The 20,251-nt window shown below is 40.0% G+C and overlaps 1 protein-coding gene across 2 annotated transcripts in view; it reads right to left on the reverse strand.

Moving 5' to 3' along the window:
• LOC124802758 (testis-expressed protein 2) overlaps window positions 1-20,251 on the reverse strand; it is a 314,369-nt gene that overhangs the window by 136,334 nt on the left and 157,784 nt on the right. For both annotated transcript variants that reach the window (XM_047263750.1, XM_047263749.1), the window contains exon 7: window positions 1,369-1,528. In XM_047263750.1, coding sequence (XP_047119706.1) covers window positions 1,369-1,528 — 160 coding nt within the window. The remainder of the gene's footprint in view (window positions 1-1,368; window positions 1,529-20,251) is intronic.

A 20,251-nucleotide genomic window follows, 5' to 3' on the forward strand; every position in this document is an offset into this window, starting at 1 on the left:
TCATACTGACATGTAGCAGACAAATCTACAATCCAAAAAAATTATGAAACAGGCTATGGCAGATGACATGCAGGATACCAGAAGAATTTTTATTTAAAAAAATCTTAAGATAAAAATGGGTACAAAGGTGCAACACTCATAGAAAATCTTGAAATTCTATGGGAACAGTTCATCGCAACACATTACAAGATGGGTTGACTAAAATAGCTTCAGTTCTATTAGATGATGTGCATTTGTGAAATGGAGAAATTTAAACACAGTATGCTAATTGTATTGTACGTAACTGATTAATTACCAATGGGATCCTTAGAAATATGTTACTTCATCTGTTGGCTGTGAGTCAATGAGATTTTCTATTTAGAGTAGTGGAGCTAAACCACAGGACGGATAGCAAAATAAATAAACAGGAGGATACAAATGATTGAGAGTGTGTTTGGAAAACTAAATACAGATTTCAAAATGAAGTTTCTAATGTATCTGAATCGAAAAGTTTACAATAAGATGTGTACTACCACTTTAGACTTATGGCACTGAGACACTGACTATTAATGTGAAAACCACTGAAAAAGCATGGTTCGTAGAATACACAAGATACCAAACAAATAGATCAGGGAACATATGGAGTAAAGATGTAATTATGACAATGACAAAATTTCAATGGAGATGGATGGGACACATAAGAAGGTGAGCACAAGGTAGAAAATTATGGAGGTTCTCTGCTGGATTTCAAGAGACAAGGAAAGACTGACACAATTACCTAATGGAAGGCAGGTTAACAGCTGTAGAAAACATGTAGGAGCAGCAATGAAGACTGCACTACATGGAAATGTTAAGGATCTTTATCCAGCAATTCACGTCAAATGGATTGTGGTGGTTGTTGTTCATCACAGATTACAATGGTGTGCTGAAGCAGGAAATGAATTTAGATCTCTGCCTTTTGTAGACAAAAAACTTCCAAATGAGCTATCAGGACATGTCTCATGTACAGACCTAATGTTCCCTTTCAGGATTTTCAGGGGCTAGCTACAAAGTGCAATAATTTTGAATATTAAGGCCAATGAATAAGATCTTACATCATGTAATGCACTTTGACCCTTGATTACGTCATACTATCTGCCTTTGTCTCTCAAAAGAATTAGAAGTGCTAGATTGACCACAATCCACAGCAGAGCTTTTAAGGAGATTAGTACAGGAGCACCATCTTCAGTCCTCACAAGTAAACAGGTTATACATTGTTACATACCTGAATTGTTGTGGTATTGTTCATGAAAGTTATGAAACCAGTTAAAAACCTATTAGTACTAGCACAATCAAGTAATCAACAAAACAATAACCAAGAAAGTATGAAATCTCCTTAATTACACTTACCATTCTTCTTTCTCTCGGTCAGTTCGCGCAAACAAGTAGAGACAATTGTGGTCGATAGTAGACTTTTCAATATGACAAAATGTGTCATCATCACTAAGTTCACCACTCAGTTCTTCATCTTCCTCTGTTGCTGAGACTTTATCAGACTCTGCCACTGCTTCTGTTATGCATGATGAAGGATTATGTCACAAAAAAGTGAGAATAGCTAAAAACTGATGCAAAGCCTGCCTTATTGAAATATTAAAGAGTATGGGTCCCAATCTTACCAAATATGCAGCAAACAAAGAGGTATTTGTTTTCTTCTGGAAAATGTGTGAAGTACAATCATATTGTTGTTCCAAACCAATTCTAATAATGTGCAATCCCTATCACTTCTGGTATCATATCTGAAGTTTCCTACTGAAGATTCATTCCGTAGTCTTTGCCCTACTTTCACAATAAAAGTCCCTGTCATCAACTTGTAGATGTATTTGCTGTCATCTACAACCTTTTGCTACTTTCCCCAGGGGTTCCTATCAGTAGAAATGAAGGTAACAAATAGTCCGTACTAAAAGTCTGAACTGACGGGATATGAGCACAGTGGTGTGGATGTGCAAGCAGAGGATGACCTTTAAAGGTCACTTTACAATTTTCTTGAATGACCCAAGAAACTGTGGCTTCAACCAAAATGTTTTCCTACATGAAATTGGATTATCTCCAACTTCCTACAAAAAATATCCTACTCAGTTTTATATAGGACTAATAGTTTCTGTACTGAAGGAGACGGTAAAACTGTAGGTTATTAAAAATAATGCTTTAATGTTATAAAAGTAATCTTTATTGTTAAATGAAGTGGGTTAAGAACAAAAGTATTACATGAAACTTCCTGGCAAATTAAAACTGTGTGCCCGACCGAGACTCGAACTCGGGACCCTTGCCTTTCGCGGGCAAGTGCTCTACCATCTGGGCTACCGAAGCACGACTCACGCCCGGTCCTCACAGCTTTACTTCTGCCAGTATCTCATCTCCTACCTTCCAAACTTTACAGAAGCTCTCCTGCGAACCTTGCAGAACTAGCACTCCTGAAAGAAAGGATACTGTGGAGGCATGGCTTAGCCACAGCCTGGGAGATGTTTCCAGAATGAGATTTTCACTCTGAAGCGGAGTGTGCGCTGATATGAAACTTCCTGGCAGATTAAAACTGTGTGCAAGGTTCGCAGGAGAACTTCTGGGAAAGGTGACTTCCTCCACCATGAGTGCAGCTTACTATTCAGTTTAGGGACAGACTATACCCTCCCAGCATTTCCTGTCCAATTCTCATATGTAAGTAGACAAAATAACTTCATTGAGCTTGTGCTTACATAATGGAGTTATTTTCAGTTATTAAATTATTATTTATTTGCATTGGTAAGTAAGCACTTCTGTAACATTCATTCTTATAAACGATGGCTCAGAAGTGCTCAGTCTGTACCTGTTATGTTGTCAGTGACGTACGCAGTGTTGATGGGAAAGGGTTTGGATTGGATTGGACTGGATTGGTAAGTGTGGCATTAGCCTTTATCTCTCACTGAAAGCTTCTTGTAAAGCTGTGTAGTTCTGTTGTAGTTATTTAGTAGTGAATTACTGAATGACCAGAACATTACTGCACTTCTGTCACCATTGTGATAACTGAAACATCTGCTGTTTCATAAGATCTACTGACCTACTTCATTTGCAGAGGGAGACAATTTAAGCTTCTGGGTTTCTTCAGATGCTGGGAGAGCTGAGGCTGGGGTTATGCATATGATACCTTTCACACGGTAAAAAGAAGTCCTCTCAGTGATACTGCTGACAATAAATTGATATTGTAAAATGCATATTGACAGTACATTACACTTGGGACAGGCCCTTCAGTGTGGGAATCTGCTGACAGCTCCAGCTGTTGAAATTTTTTACATAATAGCTCACATAACAAGTGCAAATAAGTACTAATTTAACACTATATAAACACAAGCTCAGTGAAGTTATTTTGTCTTCTCACATAAGATAACCGCACAGAAAAAACTGGGGAGGTATAGCCCATCAGAATAATGAAAAGCAAGCAGCATTCGTGGTGGGGAAAGTTGCCTTTCCCAGAAGAATGCTACAGCTGCCAAACAGGACAACTAAGAATCAATCTCCCCTCCCAAAGTGAATAACTGTGTGAAGAGATTTACGTAGATTCCATCCATGTGGGTTTCTTGCATTAGTATTATTAGTAACTCCTATGTGTATTTCATATGCAGTTTGTGGAAAACAGCCCTCACCCCTTGGGCATATCTGCACATTGTGTTGCCAGTGATTCACAAGGCATGCTGCAGACACTTCGTATAACTCTGTGAAACACACTGTAATTGCTCCTTGTTACATAGTGGAATAGATAGAGTAGGGAATCACCTGCTCACTCTTCATTTTGCAGAGCCATAATGCGGGAGAGTGCACGAGCACACTCCAGCGCCCCATCTTTTATTGTTTTTCTACCCTTAATCCCTGCCACCTCCACCCTGTTATCTCCCCAGAACACGACATTCTTTTATTGCACTTAAGAGATGGTACACACACTTAATATTGGTTCTTAACCTACGTCAATTAACAGTTCACAGTTATTTTCTCTCTGTTTTTATTAATCTGTGATTTTTCCATCCTCTGCAATGCAGAAACTATTACTCTCACAGAAAAAAATGAATAGAATCTTTTTTTTTGTAGGAAATTTAATGTAAAATTTGTAGGAAATTTAAGTTTGTACTCAGAAACATTTTTATTGCTAGCTGCAGTTTCGGAGTTCTTTAAGAAAAAAAATGATAAATCGGTCAGGTGTGAATAAGTCTTGCACTCTGAGGGTTCCACATGCATTTAATTATATCCATAGACAATTCATCCACTCTGGGAATCAACAATCTTGACAATTTTTGTCTGTTATTGGCATTGGTACGGGCAGCATATTGGTTCTGGGGATTACAAGAAGGACTTAATTTCAAGTTTGAAGTCAGATAACAAATAAAAAGAGAAACATTTGTTATAAATTAACAATTTTCTGATTTTTTTCCCTTTACTTGCACTGTAAAACCTTGCTTCTTTCCAAACATCATGATTCCAGGTCAACATGGAGTAAACTATAAGTTTTGATGAGCAAGTTTGAGAGTATCAAATATGTGACATAAATGGCCATATCTTTTGGACTGGCTTAGAAGCTAATGTTTATTACACCACCAATGGACCATTGACATTACTGTGTGACATAAGTTTCAACTTGATAGGTCTACTGTTCCAGAGTAAAAGCTGCAGGAGGCTGCATTATTAGTTACGCATACCTTAATGCACTGGTTCAGGACCAATACGCTCATCATACACTCTGAGAAAAAAACTGTGACAGTTAACTTACACACCACATTAAACCTCCATCCTGCAAACCCAGTTCTCATTACTGAAGGAAAAAATGTGTTGAAGGTCAGTCATACAAAATTTCTAGGCATTCATGTTCAGGCAGATTTGAATTGGGAGGTGCACTTAAACAATTTAAATAAGAGCCTGAATTCACTAGCATATGCTGTTAGGATCCTCACTCAGAATACAAGCTGCTCGTCAGTGGTAACAATGTACCATTGTAGTATACAGTCGCTACTTATGTACCGAATAATCTTTTGGGGGAATTCCACAAATTCTACAAAAACATTTGAAATACAGAAAAGGATTATCAGAGGGTGATGAAAAAGCTAAATGCAAGGTTTCCTGTAGACCACTTTTCAAAGCTCTCGAAATATTGCCGCTGCCTTGCTTGTATAAACATGAAATACTAATTTTCACAAAAGTGAGCATCTTAAAAAAGGAAAACCTCTTCAGACACAACTACAATATACACACACATGAAACTAGGAAGAAGATGAACCTACACATGAAACAGTAAATACAAAAGAGTGTATCAAACTGGAGCTATGTTATATAACCATTTGCCTGCTTACCTAAAATGGATTTAAAATAAAGTTAAAACAGTTTATGCTTGACCACTGCTTCTATTCTTTGTCTGAATTTATGGAAAACTGTAATAAGTAAATCCTATTTACCAAATTTTACTAAATGTCAATTCATAATATAGTTTATGTTGTGCTTATCATGTCATCTCACTTAATAACTGCTTTTATCACACGTAGAAACAATGTAGTACACCAACCTACAATATCATACATTTTGATTATGTCAACAATATAGTCAAAATGACTACTGTATTGTAAATTAACCAGGTTTACCACTGTCGTATATCACATGTACAAACAATGTACTAAAAGGAGTCTTGGACAAATAAACAAAGAGAAAAAGGGGTTTTGACAGATGGACAAACAGACAAACAACTGGTTAAAAAACAACATTTTTTATTTTTATTATTTTGTTTGTGTGTGTGTGTGTGTGTGTGTGTGTGTGTGTGTGTGATAAAATTACAAATTAATAATTTCCAGAGTGCCCCCTCCCCCCTTATGGCAAGAACTGCTTCCAGTGATTGTTCTGCAATTGTGTAAGCATACAATAATGGCTCTTTGGGTTCTGTCTATACATTTACAATACATTACATTTGTTTATGTTGAGGGCCAATTGGAATTCCCTGCACCAAGTGTCGATCCTCTGCAGATCTTCCTGCATTTTCCCACAATTTCCTAGCATTGCAAATTCTCTGAACACAACAGTACTATCCATAAAAAGCCTCAATGAATGTCCAACATTATCTACTGGTCATTTATATATATTGTGAAAAGAAATGGTCTTATAAAACTCCCTTGCAGCACATTTGGAGTTACTTTTTTGTCTGAAGACCTCTCCACTGAGAATGACATGCTGCATTCTGTTCAGGAACTCTTCAATCCAGTCACACAAGGATTGCCTGGCTGGACTCCACCAGCTGTCAGATACGTCCACCTACAAACTTTGTCACGGTGACCCCATCCCAGAAATCCAGCAGGATCTCCAGTCACTCCTCAAATCCTTAGACCCACACCAGAATATCTCCCCAGAGTCCATCTCTCTGCTCACCCCTACCACTCCTCGCACTCCTACCTTCTACATGCTTCCTAAAGTCCATAAAACCAAACACCCAGGATGCACCATTGTGGCCAGTTACTGTGCCCCCACTTAGAGAATCTCTGTTTTCACAGACCAACACCTTCAACCTATTACCCAGAACCTACCATCCTATACAAAAGATACCAACCATTTCCTTCACCGACTCTCCACAGTTGATGTTCCTTTACCACACAGTGCCCTGCTCGTCACTACTGATGCCACCTCTCTTTATACTAACATCCCTAATGCCCGTGGCCTTACCGCTGAACATTACCTGAACATTACCTTTCCCAACGCCTGAAGGATTTCAAACCAACAACCTCCTTCCTAGTTGCTGTGACCAACTATATCCTCACCCACAATTACTTCTCCTTTGAAGGCATCACTTAGAAAACAAATCCGATGTATGGCTATGGGCACCTGCATGATACCATCCTATGCCAACCTATTCATAGGCCATCTGGACCATCTACAGGAATCCTTCCTAAACACCCAGAATCCTTCACCTCTCACCTGGTTCAGATTCACTGATGACATCTTTGTCTTCTGGATTGAGGGTGAGGACACCCTGTCCACATTCCTTCAGAACCTGAACAACTCCTCCCCCATATGCTTCATCTGGTCCTGCTCAACCTAACATAACAAGCCATCTTCTTAGACGTTGACCCCCCCCCCCCACCTCAAAGATGGCTACATCAGTACCTCCGTCCATATCAAAACTGCTAACCACCAGCAATACCTCCACTTCGATAGCTGCCACCCATTCCATACCAAGAAGTTCTTTCCACACCACCTAGCCACCCATGGTTGTTGCAACTGCCGTGATGTGTGGTCCCTCTCGAAATATACCGAGGGTCTTACTGAAGCCTTCACATACCAAGATTATCCTCCCAACCTTGTACAAAAACAAATCTCCTGTGCCTTATCCTTCCAGTGTCAAACCACTTCCCAAAGTCCCACCGTCCTGCCAAAGAGGAGCATTCCCCTCGTAACCCCTCCACAGTGGTAGTCCACAGAACCTACACAATATACTCGTCCATCGATACAGCGATACACAACCCCTGCTCCCAACCCCTTACCTCATGGCTCATACACCTGTAATAGACCTAGATACAATACTGTCCCATACATCCTCCCACCACCACCACCACCACCACCACCTACTCCAGTCCAGTCACAAACATCACCTGTCCCATCAAAGGCAGGGCTACCTGTGAAACCAGTCATGTGATCTACAAGCTAAGTTGCAACCACTGTGCATGACAACCAACAAGCTGTCTGTCTGTGTGAATGGCCACTGACAAACTGTGGCCAAGAAACAGCACACTGCCCAACACAATGTTCTTCATTTCAATGACTGCTTCACAGCCTGTGCCATCTGGATCCTTCCCATCAAAACTAGCTTTTTTGAACTGTGCAGGTGGAAACATTCCCTGCAATATATCCTACATTCTCGTAATCCTCCTGACCTCAACCTTCGTTAGTTGTCGTCCTCACCCACCCAACCCCTTCCCTGATCCCACTCCAGCACTACATAGCCCTCATTCCACCATTGCACACAGGCATTTAACTTCTCTGCTTTTCTGCCATCCCTCCACCACTCCCCTGCTGACCGCCTAACCTCCCAACTGCACATAGCTGCCCTACCCTCTCTCCACCTCGTACCCATGCGCTTCCCAGCAGGATTGCACTATCCGCCACCCCTACCCTATTATCCTACCTCCTTACCCCCAGCCAGTTGCCATCCCCATCATGTACTGGTGCTGCTGCTCGCAATGTGGCTTCAGTTGCATGAGACTGCAGTTATGTGTGTGTGAGTTGCATTTGTGTGTGAGTTGCATTTGTGTGTGTGTGTATGTATGTGTGTGTGTGAGCGCATGCGCGCGCGCAGTCTTTTTGTTGTGGCTATCTGCACCTCAGTATCTCCGCTGTATGGTGAATGGCAACTTTCCTTTTCAAAATATGTTTACATTCCGTCCTGGATTTTACAAATGATGGAGGCTATTTATAGACCTTATCTATAAGGTCGTACATCTGCATATACGAAATAAGCACGGATGAATGACAGAGCTTATTTTGTGCACTTAAAAGAAACCTATGAAAATATGGAGGTTCTCCTGAAGGCATTAAACTATTCGAAATAGAAAGTAATAGGAATGCTGCTGGGACAACAATTAGGCTTTACAATGCTTCCTTATTTCCTGTGCCTCTGTGATAGTCATGCACGTGAATCGCATAGGAGTAGAATATAATGGCCTATCAGAACAACAATGAATTCTGGGGAGAAAAATGTCATAAAAGTATTTCTGGTGATATGAGAGAAAATTATCCTGCTGCATCTTCATCTTAAACTGGAAATCATGAAACAGTTCATCAAAGCATTGGCTGAAGATGGTGATTGTTTTAAGTATATAAGTTCCAAATTTTGTTTTTTGACTGAGGCTGTTGTTAATGAAAGAATATTTGAAAAGGTACTGACACAAGAAGAATGACTGGATTGGGTAGGATTTAGGATGTGTGTGACAATTTCTTAGGGACTAGGAAACGCCCAGATTTCAAAGCCTTGGTGGAAAATATGTTGATAACTCTGAATAATTTAGGATGCAGTATAAGCCTTAAAATCCATTTTCTTCATGGCTCTCTTGACTTCCTCCCTCACCATCATTATGTGGGGCCGACGTACACCGCTGGTGGTCATGGAAGGTGCCGTAATGGCTGTATGATATGTGAATGCCATCCTCCGACCAATAGTGCAACCATATCGGCAGCATATTGGCAAGGTGTTCGTCTTCATGGACGACAATTCGTGCACTCATCGTGCACATCTTGGGAATGACTTCCTTCAGGATAATGACATCGCTCGACTAGAGTGGCCAGCACGTTCTCTAGACATGGACCCTATCAAAAATGCTTGGGATAGATTGAAAAAGGCTGTTTAAGGATGAGGTGACCCACCAACCAGTCTGAGGGATCTACACTGAATCGCCGTTGAGGAGTGGAACAATATGGACCAATAGTGCCTTGATGAACTTGTGGATAGTATGCCACAACGAATACAGGCATGCATCAATGCAAGAGGACATGCTACTGGGTATTAGAGGTACTGGTATGTACAGCAATGTGGACCACCACCACTGAAGGTCTAGCTGTACGGAGGTACAACAGGCAATGTATGGTTTTCATGAGCAATAAAAAGGGCGGAAATGATGTTTATGTTGATCTCCATTCCAATTTTCTATACAGGTTCCAGAAATCTTGGAACTGAGGTGATGCAAAACTTTTTTTGATGTATGTATAAACATTTTACAGGTTAATAGTATAGCTGTTCTTTACGAACATATTAAAATGTCTTAATACTGTATAAATATAACAATTCTTTATATCATTATTACTGTTTCCTCATGTAGGATAGCCAAAATCTGACTTCAAATTCTTCTACAGAGGCCAGCAATTAACAAAAATCATCCTTCAGGATTAAAAGCCTTGAATAAAAATTTAATTTCACAGTCCTGTGTTATCTGTTACATGATTAATACATAACACAAACAATAGTTGTACTTTTAGTTTCCTTGAGGACACTTGAAATTACTTCCACGTCACTCTCATATCAGAAATAATTTAAGCGGTGAGGGTAAAAACTCATCAAATAGATGAAGTTTTGAGTCATCTATGTGCACATAAACAAAATTGAGAATTTTGATAGCGTTCAGACAAACCCTGGTTCACGCTATAGAGCAAGCGACACACACACACACACACACACACACACACACACACACACACACACACAGCCAAGGAGAGAAAACAGATGAGGAATGGAAAGGAGTGTTGGGGAAGGGTGGCTGACTCCCAAGAGGGAGAGGCAGCAGGAGCACAGGATCAGAGTGTGGCTTGTTCCGGCCAGAGGCAAATCGAGTTTTACATAGTGCATATTGTCAGAGGATTAGATTGGAACAAGAAGATAGAACTGATGAAGAGGGAGACTGTGGAGAAGAGTTTGTGAGAGCAGTATGAGTGGAGGTATGGTAATGAGGAAGGGGTGGAGGTGTATGTGGTGCAGAGGGAGAGGTGGGTGTGGAGCAAGAGTAGTCGCTGGTGTGGTCTGGGGGCTAGTGGAGGCTGAGGCCAGGAAGATTATAGGGTTGATGTATGTGTTTCAAGAAAAACTACCATTTATGTGATTCAAAGAAGCTGGTGTTGGAGGTGAAGCAACCCCTGAATTCGAGCATGTTGTGCTGAGCAGTGCTTTTTGTCAGTGTTTAGGCTTTTTGAAATACAAGAAACAACCTATATCCATCTGTGGCTCTTAAAAGTTGTATATCATGAGTAAAGAGTTTAATATTCCATGATCAATGTTTGTACTTTATCTCTGCTATAAGAGATGATGTTTTGCAGTAACTGTAACCTGTGTGGTGGTGGTGGTGGGTGGTGTGTGGGGGGGTAACCCATCGCTAGAGATCTTCAGTGTGTATTTTACAAATGAATTATGTCATCTGTAGTTTATTTTCACAAATTTTATGCAATTCTGCTTTTCTGCTGTTTAATTTAAAATGATTTGCCAGTATGTAGCATTTCATTCTTTCACTGTTCACTATATTATTTACTAACATCAGTTTTGTGCTCTCGACACAGATATCAGAATGTCTATTTCTTAGTGTCTATATGTTAATTAATTAATCACTCTCTTGCTTTCTGCCCATAATATATACTATGTACTTCATTACAACTCTCCATTATTACAAGAGGATCATCATAAGTCTTTATCTGGTAAGATCAAACAAAATCCCAGCTACATTCACAGCACCACTCTACAGTGTGTCAGCCAGTCAAGAAATATTTTAGGGAATGGGTTTAAAAAAAAGTTATTTCAAAGTCCCTAAACAAATCTATACAAGTTTTCTCCCAGAGCAACTTCAGCTGTGCCTATGTGACACAAGTTGCCTGTCTTTCAGAACCGAGGCAGTTCTGCCCAGTTAAAGCTAAATGCCTTGAGCCCTCTGCAAAAACTGATAGTGAATTCACACCATCAGTTTTAGCCAATAGCATGCATGGGAAACAGGTCACACTTGTGGAATCTGGAGGATTCTGGAGTGCACGACACAGTTGTCTCGCTCTCTTGTGATCCAGGCCTCGAGCAGAACAGATGTCTTTCTTGGGAGGCACAGCCTCTGGCTCTGCGTTCCATGACCGGCCAATTACCACGAACCACCTCCCCCTTCCACTGCCCGTTTCAATTAGTTGTTCGACCTCCCAGACTGGCCTAAACCGGATAACTTCCAACCCTAGGCATGCTCCCTTGATACCATAAACTGACATATATTCTCTTCATTTTACCTAATTTCCTGTTCTATCATTTAAGGGCAGACCTGGATACCTATTTAATCGTCTTGACCATTCAAACTTCTGTACATTGTTGCCATAAGCTGGATATAACAACCTTCTTCCCCCTTTCCGGCCCATGTACAATGGTGTCAGAATCATGACTCATTCCCACCATTCTGTCCATATGGGGCTACTTACTTTCGGTTCATGTTTGAAGATGAGTGGTTGGTCAGTATTCACCACTGTTATTCCTCTACGAGGTCAACCTGGGTGCCTACTTCCTGCCTCTTGCAGTGTGCTGCACCAACACATGTACACCGAGTACAGCAAGCCATGTCTCACAAAAAACATGTGTGCTGCATGCCCTCCAGCCCCAAGATTCGACGTAGCCGCTAGTTAACTCTGAGCCGGGCATGGAAGCATGAAAGGAAAATGCACAATGTGTCCATGCCGTTGCTGTGGGTCACCGACTGCAGGGCAAGTTATTCATAGTTGACACAGTTTCCCTGCAACTGCCGCTGCCCATCAGCTGTGTGTCACCCAGATGCATCGCCTACTGACGAAGCCAGTTTGTTGAGTGCAGTGTGGCAGGCCACAAAGCCTTGTTGCCATGTTCCAGCTGAAATGCTCACATCACGGGCTCTGCCTCTGTCACTCAGCTGCGCAGCCCACCTGCCGCCGCGACGCCCAGGGACACCACCCCCAATTCACCACCAGTCAGCTCCCTGCTGTCATCTCCATTAGGGTCCTGGCTCTGACGCCCAGAGCGAGTACTTTCAGCACCATGCAGCCAGCCGCCCTGCCGCCTGTGTCGCTGCTACACAGGTACCACGTGTGAACGGCCCTCACCCGCCACCCCACCGCTGCTGCCGCATTCTATGCATCATGACATGATGATTGCAGTGTAAGTGTAAAATATACTATGGCAATGCTGTCTTAAATTTTTATGAGTGTAGTTATTGTGAGTACACGGAATGTGTCATTGTTTCTAGATACGCCCCCCCGGATGTATGTTGGCTGGATGTTAGTTTATACATATACTTCTGTTGCATCTGTAAAGTTCTTATATTTATTTTAAACTGTGTTGTTATCAAAGTATGCCATGACTAGTTGTAATGATGAGAAGATTTTTAAGGCATATTTTTGAGAGCTTTTGCTTAATCTCCAGAGATGTGCAGCTTGCACAATGTGTTTAGCAACCACAGAGTCTCCCACGCATTCATGGCATTTTCTTCAATTTCATTTTCATGTCATAATCAATTCTTTTTTCTTGTACCTTTCCTATAAGCATCATTTCTGTGCCCTCTGATGAAAGTAGGTTCCTACTCCTCGTTCCAGAGACATGAGCGATTTAAGGGTTCTGTAGCCCCCTGTGCCTGCATACTGCATCTGCAAGGTTTCTGAAATTGTTGGCGCACTAAATCTTTTTACCTTGTTAGGGGTTTGTTTCTATTGTAAGACCAGACACAGATGCAAAATCAATGTCTAGGCCTTATAAGAAAAGCAGCAAACCATTAGGTTCTGACGATCATGGTACTGTCCACTGTTTACTGTTGTTACTAGGCGACTTTAGGCCCAAAGTGCACACACAGTCATAATTACACGATTAGCGCTTGTGTTGCTGAAGCTGACAGGACACTGTGTGGCATGCCAGATTGAAGAACAAAAGGATTAAACTTTTTCTGCCTTCTCTTTCTTATCTCTCTACATTCTCTTTCCCGACCTTCCATTGTTTTTCTGTCCACGCGTTCTGTTTTTTGTAAGTGGTAGTTGCTTGACTGGTTAACTCAATGTACAAAGTTAAGATGTATTACGTCACGTACCGTAATAAGAGTTATAAAGAATGATGAAGGAAGATTGATCTGTTGTACCCCTGTAAGTTGATAAGAGAGGATATGACGACTTCTGGCTGTTATCCCCCAGAGTGTGGTGAAGTTTTGTTGTTATGATGTGATGTACGATGTTGTTTTATTGAAGTTATTTGTGAGCAGGCAAGAGGTCTGTGGGTCATGTGGCTGAAGGTAATTATGCACAGGCAAGAGTTCCTGTGTGAGTTGTTTTAAGTAATGTTATTTCTGTTGTACAGATAATATTTTGTTGTGGAAGCTGAGGAGGATACAATGAATGGTAATTATGTTGCTAATTGTATGAGAGAAGATTATTCAGTGATGTTAAACAATCTATTTTATGCTGGTGCCCCAGAGGTCAGATCAGAACCGTTAACCATGAGTCATTTTACTGCACAGCGAGTTTCCAGTTGAGACAATGTTTTTGGAATCATTTAAATTGCAGGCTACATTATCACGTAACACTTACTACAAGCAGAGACCGCATGGTGCAAACACGTGGGCTGGCACAGTTGTCGCCTTGTGATAAGCCAGACGTGCCCCACATGCTACCACTTCTGTCCCTTTTCATCATCTGGACTGTCATAAATTAAGTCTAATTTTCATTTGATTTATAAGTCATGTATTGCATAGGTTTTGAGTGAAATATACTTAGAGTATTATACAGGACATAAATGTTAAGTGCTGTAAGGAACAGTTAATAGTTTTGTGAGACAGATGGCCCAAGTCATACCTATTAGTATTGTATGAAAGTTTTAAGTATTTCTCAAGATTTGGAGGTGTTTCAAGGTAAGCTCTCTCATCTACTGTATGTGTCTTTGTCATTTGATGAATTAAGCCATTTGCATTATTCAGTTTTGTTGCAGAATTTTGCTTTTATTGACAAAGTTTTTGTTTTGTCTTTCAAAGAAACACACCAAGTTTACCTTACTAAAATTTTTATACAATGCTACTTATTACAAGTCTGCTTTGTCGAATGTTTCATTTTGTTGTCAAGCCTAAAATATGCAGTCCTCTTTGTGGCATCTATTCTATTTGTCTTTTATTGTTCAATAGATTGCGATACTTCGAATTTTCATCTAACTTTTGTAATTAATGATCCACTGCTTGGCAGATGGAGCTAAGTCCACTGTCAGTTTACAAGCATTTATTTCCCTGTTTTCGTTCAAGCTGTCACAGAGAGTTAAAAATGACTGCACGTTTTTAATTGTGATGTCCATTGAACTACTGTTTCCCTTCAGTTATTCTTTATAAAACGTTTCTGACATGTGTCTATCCTGCCCTTGCCTTAACCAGCGTAATTTTCATCTGAACCTGCAGTATTCCTTATCGCACCTTGGTCCTTCTGTATCAAAATTATTGTCCTCTTGAGGCGACTCTGTTGCAGTTTTTATGCAGACAACAAAGTCCTAAAATGGATGCCCAGCTTTTTCTGAATTTTGTGTTTGCTGAAAATCGACACAGAGACGGACTAAGTCATCGTACTTCTGTTTCAAAATTGAAACAAGTACTGTAATGACAATCTAAACTGAGCCTTCTTAAACATCATTTACTGTGCTGCCTTGCATTTAGTTTTGTCATACAAAGTTAAGAACCTTTCATGTACAAATTTGGTGTCACTCTGTACTTGGTGTTTGATGGTCTGTTAGCCAGCATTGCCTTACTCTATTTTTGTGTGTACTTAGTGTCATACCACTGGTACACACCAACTGCTGTACTTCAATAAACGTTTTCTTCAAGCTCGCCTTATTGAACATACATCTGCTGTGCTGAGTGCTGAAAGTGCCACCTCCCCTTCACACCTCTCGCACTTCCTCATCCCTACCTCTCCACTTTTTCCCCTCCCACAAGACATGCGTAACACTGCAGATAATACCCCCCTTGATCACCCTACCAGAGAGAAGCACCATTAAAGTTTGTCGACACCACACACATCTCTCCTTCCCCGCCGGACAAGCCATGTGCTCTTCTCCCATTTGTCACAAACAGTGCGTGCGCATCTGTCACACAGAACCACATTCTAGCAGTGAATCTTTTCATATTTCATCAACCGATCATAAACTCACTGCATTCTTTTCCTTCTTTTATGTGAAGTTTTATGAATAGAACGAGGATACTTTTAGCTGTTTTGTCACTATGGACACACATTTTAATTACATTTTCTAGAGTTTTGCCTTGTGTTTCTCCATGCCTATAATGTTGTTTTACAAGCTTGTGTTATGCCAATGAAGGTCCCCTGATAATCTGAAAACTGTATACTCTAAGAACAGCTGGAAGGACAGATTTTGTCTTGAACTTTGCCATTTTAGAGGAAAAAATAAGATTGTAAGCGATCCTCATTTTCAATTGATAATCCAACAAGTGACGTTATGATTTGTCCTTCTGAATTTCTAGTTGTAATTTTAGCTACGGAGAATAGTTTATTAATAATTACAGAAGTTATTGTATTTCTGCACAAAATTTGACAAGTAAATATTTTACTATTTCCTTAACTCAAGAAATTTGATAAACCTGACTGCATGTAAGTCCATTCCCACTTATACTAAATGAAAACAATTATAACAGATCCTTCCTATAGCTTCAAGGCCACTACAAGTGCAAACCATCTTTCTGGGGAGTGACTGACACTCTTTTGTAAACAATTTGAGTCAAAACTCCTCTGGAAGGGGAAGGAATGTACAGGGTGGCAGCCAATCAAGGAATATTTTAGGGAACTGGTTTAAGAAATTTTACTTCAGAGGCCCCAATAAAATCTTTTCAAGTTTTCTTCCAGAGTAACTTTGGCTGTGCCTATGTGACACAAGTTGCCTATTTTTCAGGACTGAGACAGTTCTTCCCAGTTAAAGCTACTGACAAGAGACACCTTGAGCCCTCTGCAGGAACTGCTAGCAAATTCACACCATCGGTTTTAGCCAATAGAGTGCATGGGAAACAGCTCACGTTTGTGGAATCTGGAGGATTCTGCAATGCAGAACACAGTTGCCTCACTTTCTTGTGATCCATACCTCGAGCAGAATAGATGTCTTTCTTGGGAGGCAGAGCCTCTGGCTCTGCATTCTATGCCGGCCACCAACATCAATCAACATGAAACGCCTCCCCTTCCATTGCCCATACTGCCCATTTCAATTTGTTGTTCGACCTCCTAGATTGGCCTAAACCTGGTAACTTGCAATCCTGGGCGCACCCCTTGTATACCGTACAATGAAATATATTCTCTTTACTTTACCTAATTTCCTGTTCTATAATTTAACGGCAGCCCTGGATCCCCACTAACAAGTCCTGACAGCTCGACCTGCAGTACACTGTAAGCCAGGTGGAACAACCTTCTTCCCCCTTCCCTGCCCTTGTACACCACTATGCTTACACCTACGGCAGATAGAAAAAATATGAACATAGTAACAACATAAATTCTGGCATATTTACAAGTGGAGTGCCATTGTGCACTAAATGTACAACAAAAATTACTGGCACTTCTATTTGACAATACTCATGATACTTGTGCTACCTAGTGTCAGAATAATGTTTCGGAATCCCTGGCTCATCAAAATAAACCACTGACAGAGTTCTGTTGCACTGTGTTTTTGTAAAGAATTTAAGATACTATGTCCTCTTCGAGCTTATATCTTGTCCTTCACATTTCTCATTCGTTTCATCTGACACATTTTAAAATCAAATATTATATGCAGAACACTTTTTCTGTGAACTACTTTGCTGGCCTTCAACTCCAGTATCTTCTTAGTATTATATAAACTGTAACCTAACAGTAAACTTATCTACATTATTAAAGTACATTTATTGTGAGCACATTCTCTCTACTTGAAGGGAGAGGATACTCATGCGCAATCTCCTCAGCAACATATCACTTGTTCCAGATTTTTGCATGTCATCATCTTCCTCACATTAACATTTTTATGATTTTACACCACCTCGTCTCTAGGTCAGCACTGCCACTCCTTTCCCTTTCCCATCATTAATAAATTTAATGATGTTCACAGTAAGCCATCTATGAAAGGCATATGGAATCATTTTCAGTGTTTCCAATGTGAAATAACAATGCACATTATTCTCAATCAGAACATGACTGTACCTACACACTCAATCCACTTATATCTGTTTATAGCCTGGATATCAGTTACTTTAATAAGCATCACCGAAGTGCACTTTGTTTTCTCTTATTTATGATGTGAAAGTACATTTCTTGTTGCTCCTGCTTTCGGGTTTATACAAATGTGGTTATTCATTTTTCTTAGTTACGATAGCTCCTTTTCTTGTTCAAATGTTAATTTATCTTGTGCTGCACTGTGTCTATGTCCCTATCTTCATTTTTGTCCATCTCCTCCTTGCTCTCTCTTTGCCCACCTATTCCTCCTTCCCCCTATTCCTGTCCATCTTCTCCTCCCCCCTCTCTCACCATCTCCTCCTATCACCTCTCTCTATCCATCTCCTCCTTTCCACTTTCTATGTCCATTTACTCCCATCCCTCTGTCCATCTCCTCTTCCCCACTCTCTCTGACCTTGAGCTCTGTTTATGATTATTGCAAATTCAGATTATGTAGTATTATTCTAAGTGTAAGCTGATAAGCCATTAATACAACTATCCTGTTTGCTAACAATGTTACATTAATTTATATAAATCCTATATTTATCCAAACGTTGATTATACTAATGAAAAAATTTGCAGCACATTGGCTGGGTACTTTTTGAAATTTTTGGTAACAATATTTTCCCTTTATATATTACATATATAGTTATACATTATATATATTAAAAACATACAGCTCATGTTTGTCTGACTGTTCATTAAAGAGTCTTGTGTGAAAATCTGAAGTAAACCGGTCAAGAACTTAGATATTTTTCGTAAAACGTTTAACTGTTATATAAAAACGTGTGTATTCGAATCCAACATTATGTCAAATTTTGAAGCAATTGATGAAAAACTTTCACAGGTTTAAGGTTTTGAACAAATTAACATTTACATTTTTATACAGGTTTCCCTTTAATTATTACTTATACATTTACATACTGTATGTGGCATACCAGAATAGGTATATAAAAACACACACTTATTCGAAAGCAATGTTGTGACAAGATTTCATAGCAATTGGTGAAGAACTTTCAGAGATTTACAATTCTGAACAAACAAACATTTACATTTACATTCCAGTCCAAGCTGCCGGAGATGGCGCTCAGGTGTGCATGATGTGCTTGCTTGTGAAACTGAATTGTGTGTGTTTCTAGTTTCTGACAAAGGTTGTGGCCATAAGGTAATGTGTAACTGAAGCAATTGGTGCAGAACTTTCTGAGATTTAAGATTCTGAAGAAACGAACACTTACATTTTTATATAGACTTCCCATATAATTATTACATATGTATTTATACACTAAATGTGATACTCCAGTCGGTATATAAAAAATTGTGTATTTAAATGTACCTTGGTGCAAGACAGAATAATGTCATAAATTCAAAACCTCAAAATTACACTATTTTTACATTTATTTTACAAAAGTATAACTAAATTTCTTAATTTTAGACTTCTGCAAAAGTTTCTGCCTCATGAAAACAGAGCAGGATAGACATTGTCTGTTGGAGTAACTCATAATTTTCCAAACAAACATTTCTCTACAGAAAGTCGTATTTGAACAATCCTAGCTGGCCTCGAGGAGTTACTTTCTAAGGAGTGTTTCACATCCTGGAGGAGCACTTTGGGAACCAAACCCTAGTTCTGGGTTAATCAGAGGCCACTGGCATGGGCCTCGATTGGCCGCCATATTCTCCAGATCTGAACACAAGAGACTCCTTTTTGTGAGGCAACATTAATGGCAAGGCGTACAGCAATAACCCCAAAACCATTGCTGAGCTGTAAACAGCCATTCAGGAGGTCATCAACGGCACCCATATTCCGACACTTCAGCGGGCCATGCAGAATTTCACTATTCATCTGTGCCACATCATCACCAATGATGGCAGGTGCATAAAACGTGTAATAACCTAGATCCTAATATCAGTAGTGACATTTACATGTTGAATAAAGTGAGTGCATGCCATAGTTTGTAACTAATTTACATTTTTCTATTCATATAGTTCAATAAGTGTCACCCTGAGCATGCAATGCACTTGGCTTTCACTCTTCTTAACTAGTGCACATTGTTTTAGCATCAATCTCAGTCTTGCATATTACCCTGTCTTCCACCTTTGAGCTCTCAAGTTTTCAAATCTCATCTGGTGCAGTCCCCAACTATCATCCATTTCTGTTCATACTGTCTGGTAAGACAATCCTGAGCCAAGGTTCTGGGTGACTTTTCAAACTCTATCCCTTTTCTTAAACCTCTCCTGTTTCTTTCCATTCACCCCTCTTTCTTCCCTTTCAACCCTTCTGCCAGAAGGAGGAGCCGCTGGCTCCAAAAGCTTGCCTAAGTTAAACCTTTTTTGTATGTGTGTTCTGCTGCTGCTTGGTGAGTAGGTCTTTTATCTATCCAATTACATTACAATGTATCTTTTTATGGATAAAGGATAAATTAATTACAAAGACATTTTAAGAACACAAGAGGAGCAAGTTTGCCATGTTAAGCCTGGCAAGCCAACTGCATTCCATGAGATTATTGTTTCAACAATAGTTTTAGTGATGAGAACTGTGAATTGTGTTGGAGAGTCTTTTACTTTTTTGTTA

This window comes from Schistocerca piceifrons, chromosome 6 (assembly GCF_021461385.2).
Source record: "Schistocerca piceifrons isolate TAMUIC-IGC-003096 chromosome 6, iqSchPice1.1, whole genome shotgun sequence".
Taxonomy (NCBI): domain Eukaryota; kingdom Metazoa; phylum Arthropoda; class Insecta; order Orthoptera; family Acrididae; genus Schistocerca; species Schistocerca piceifrons.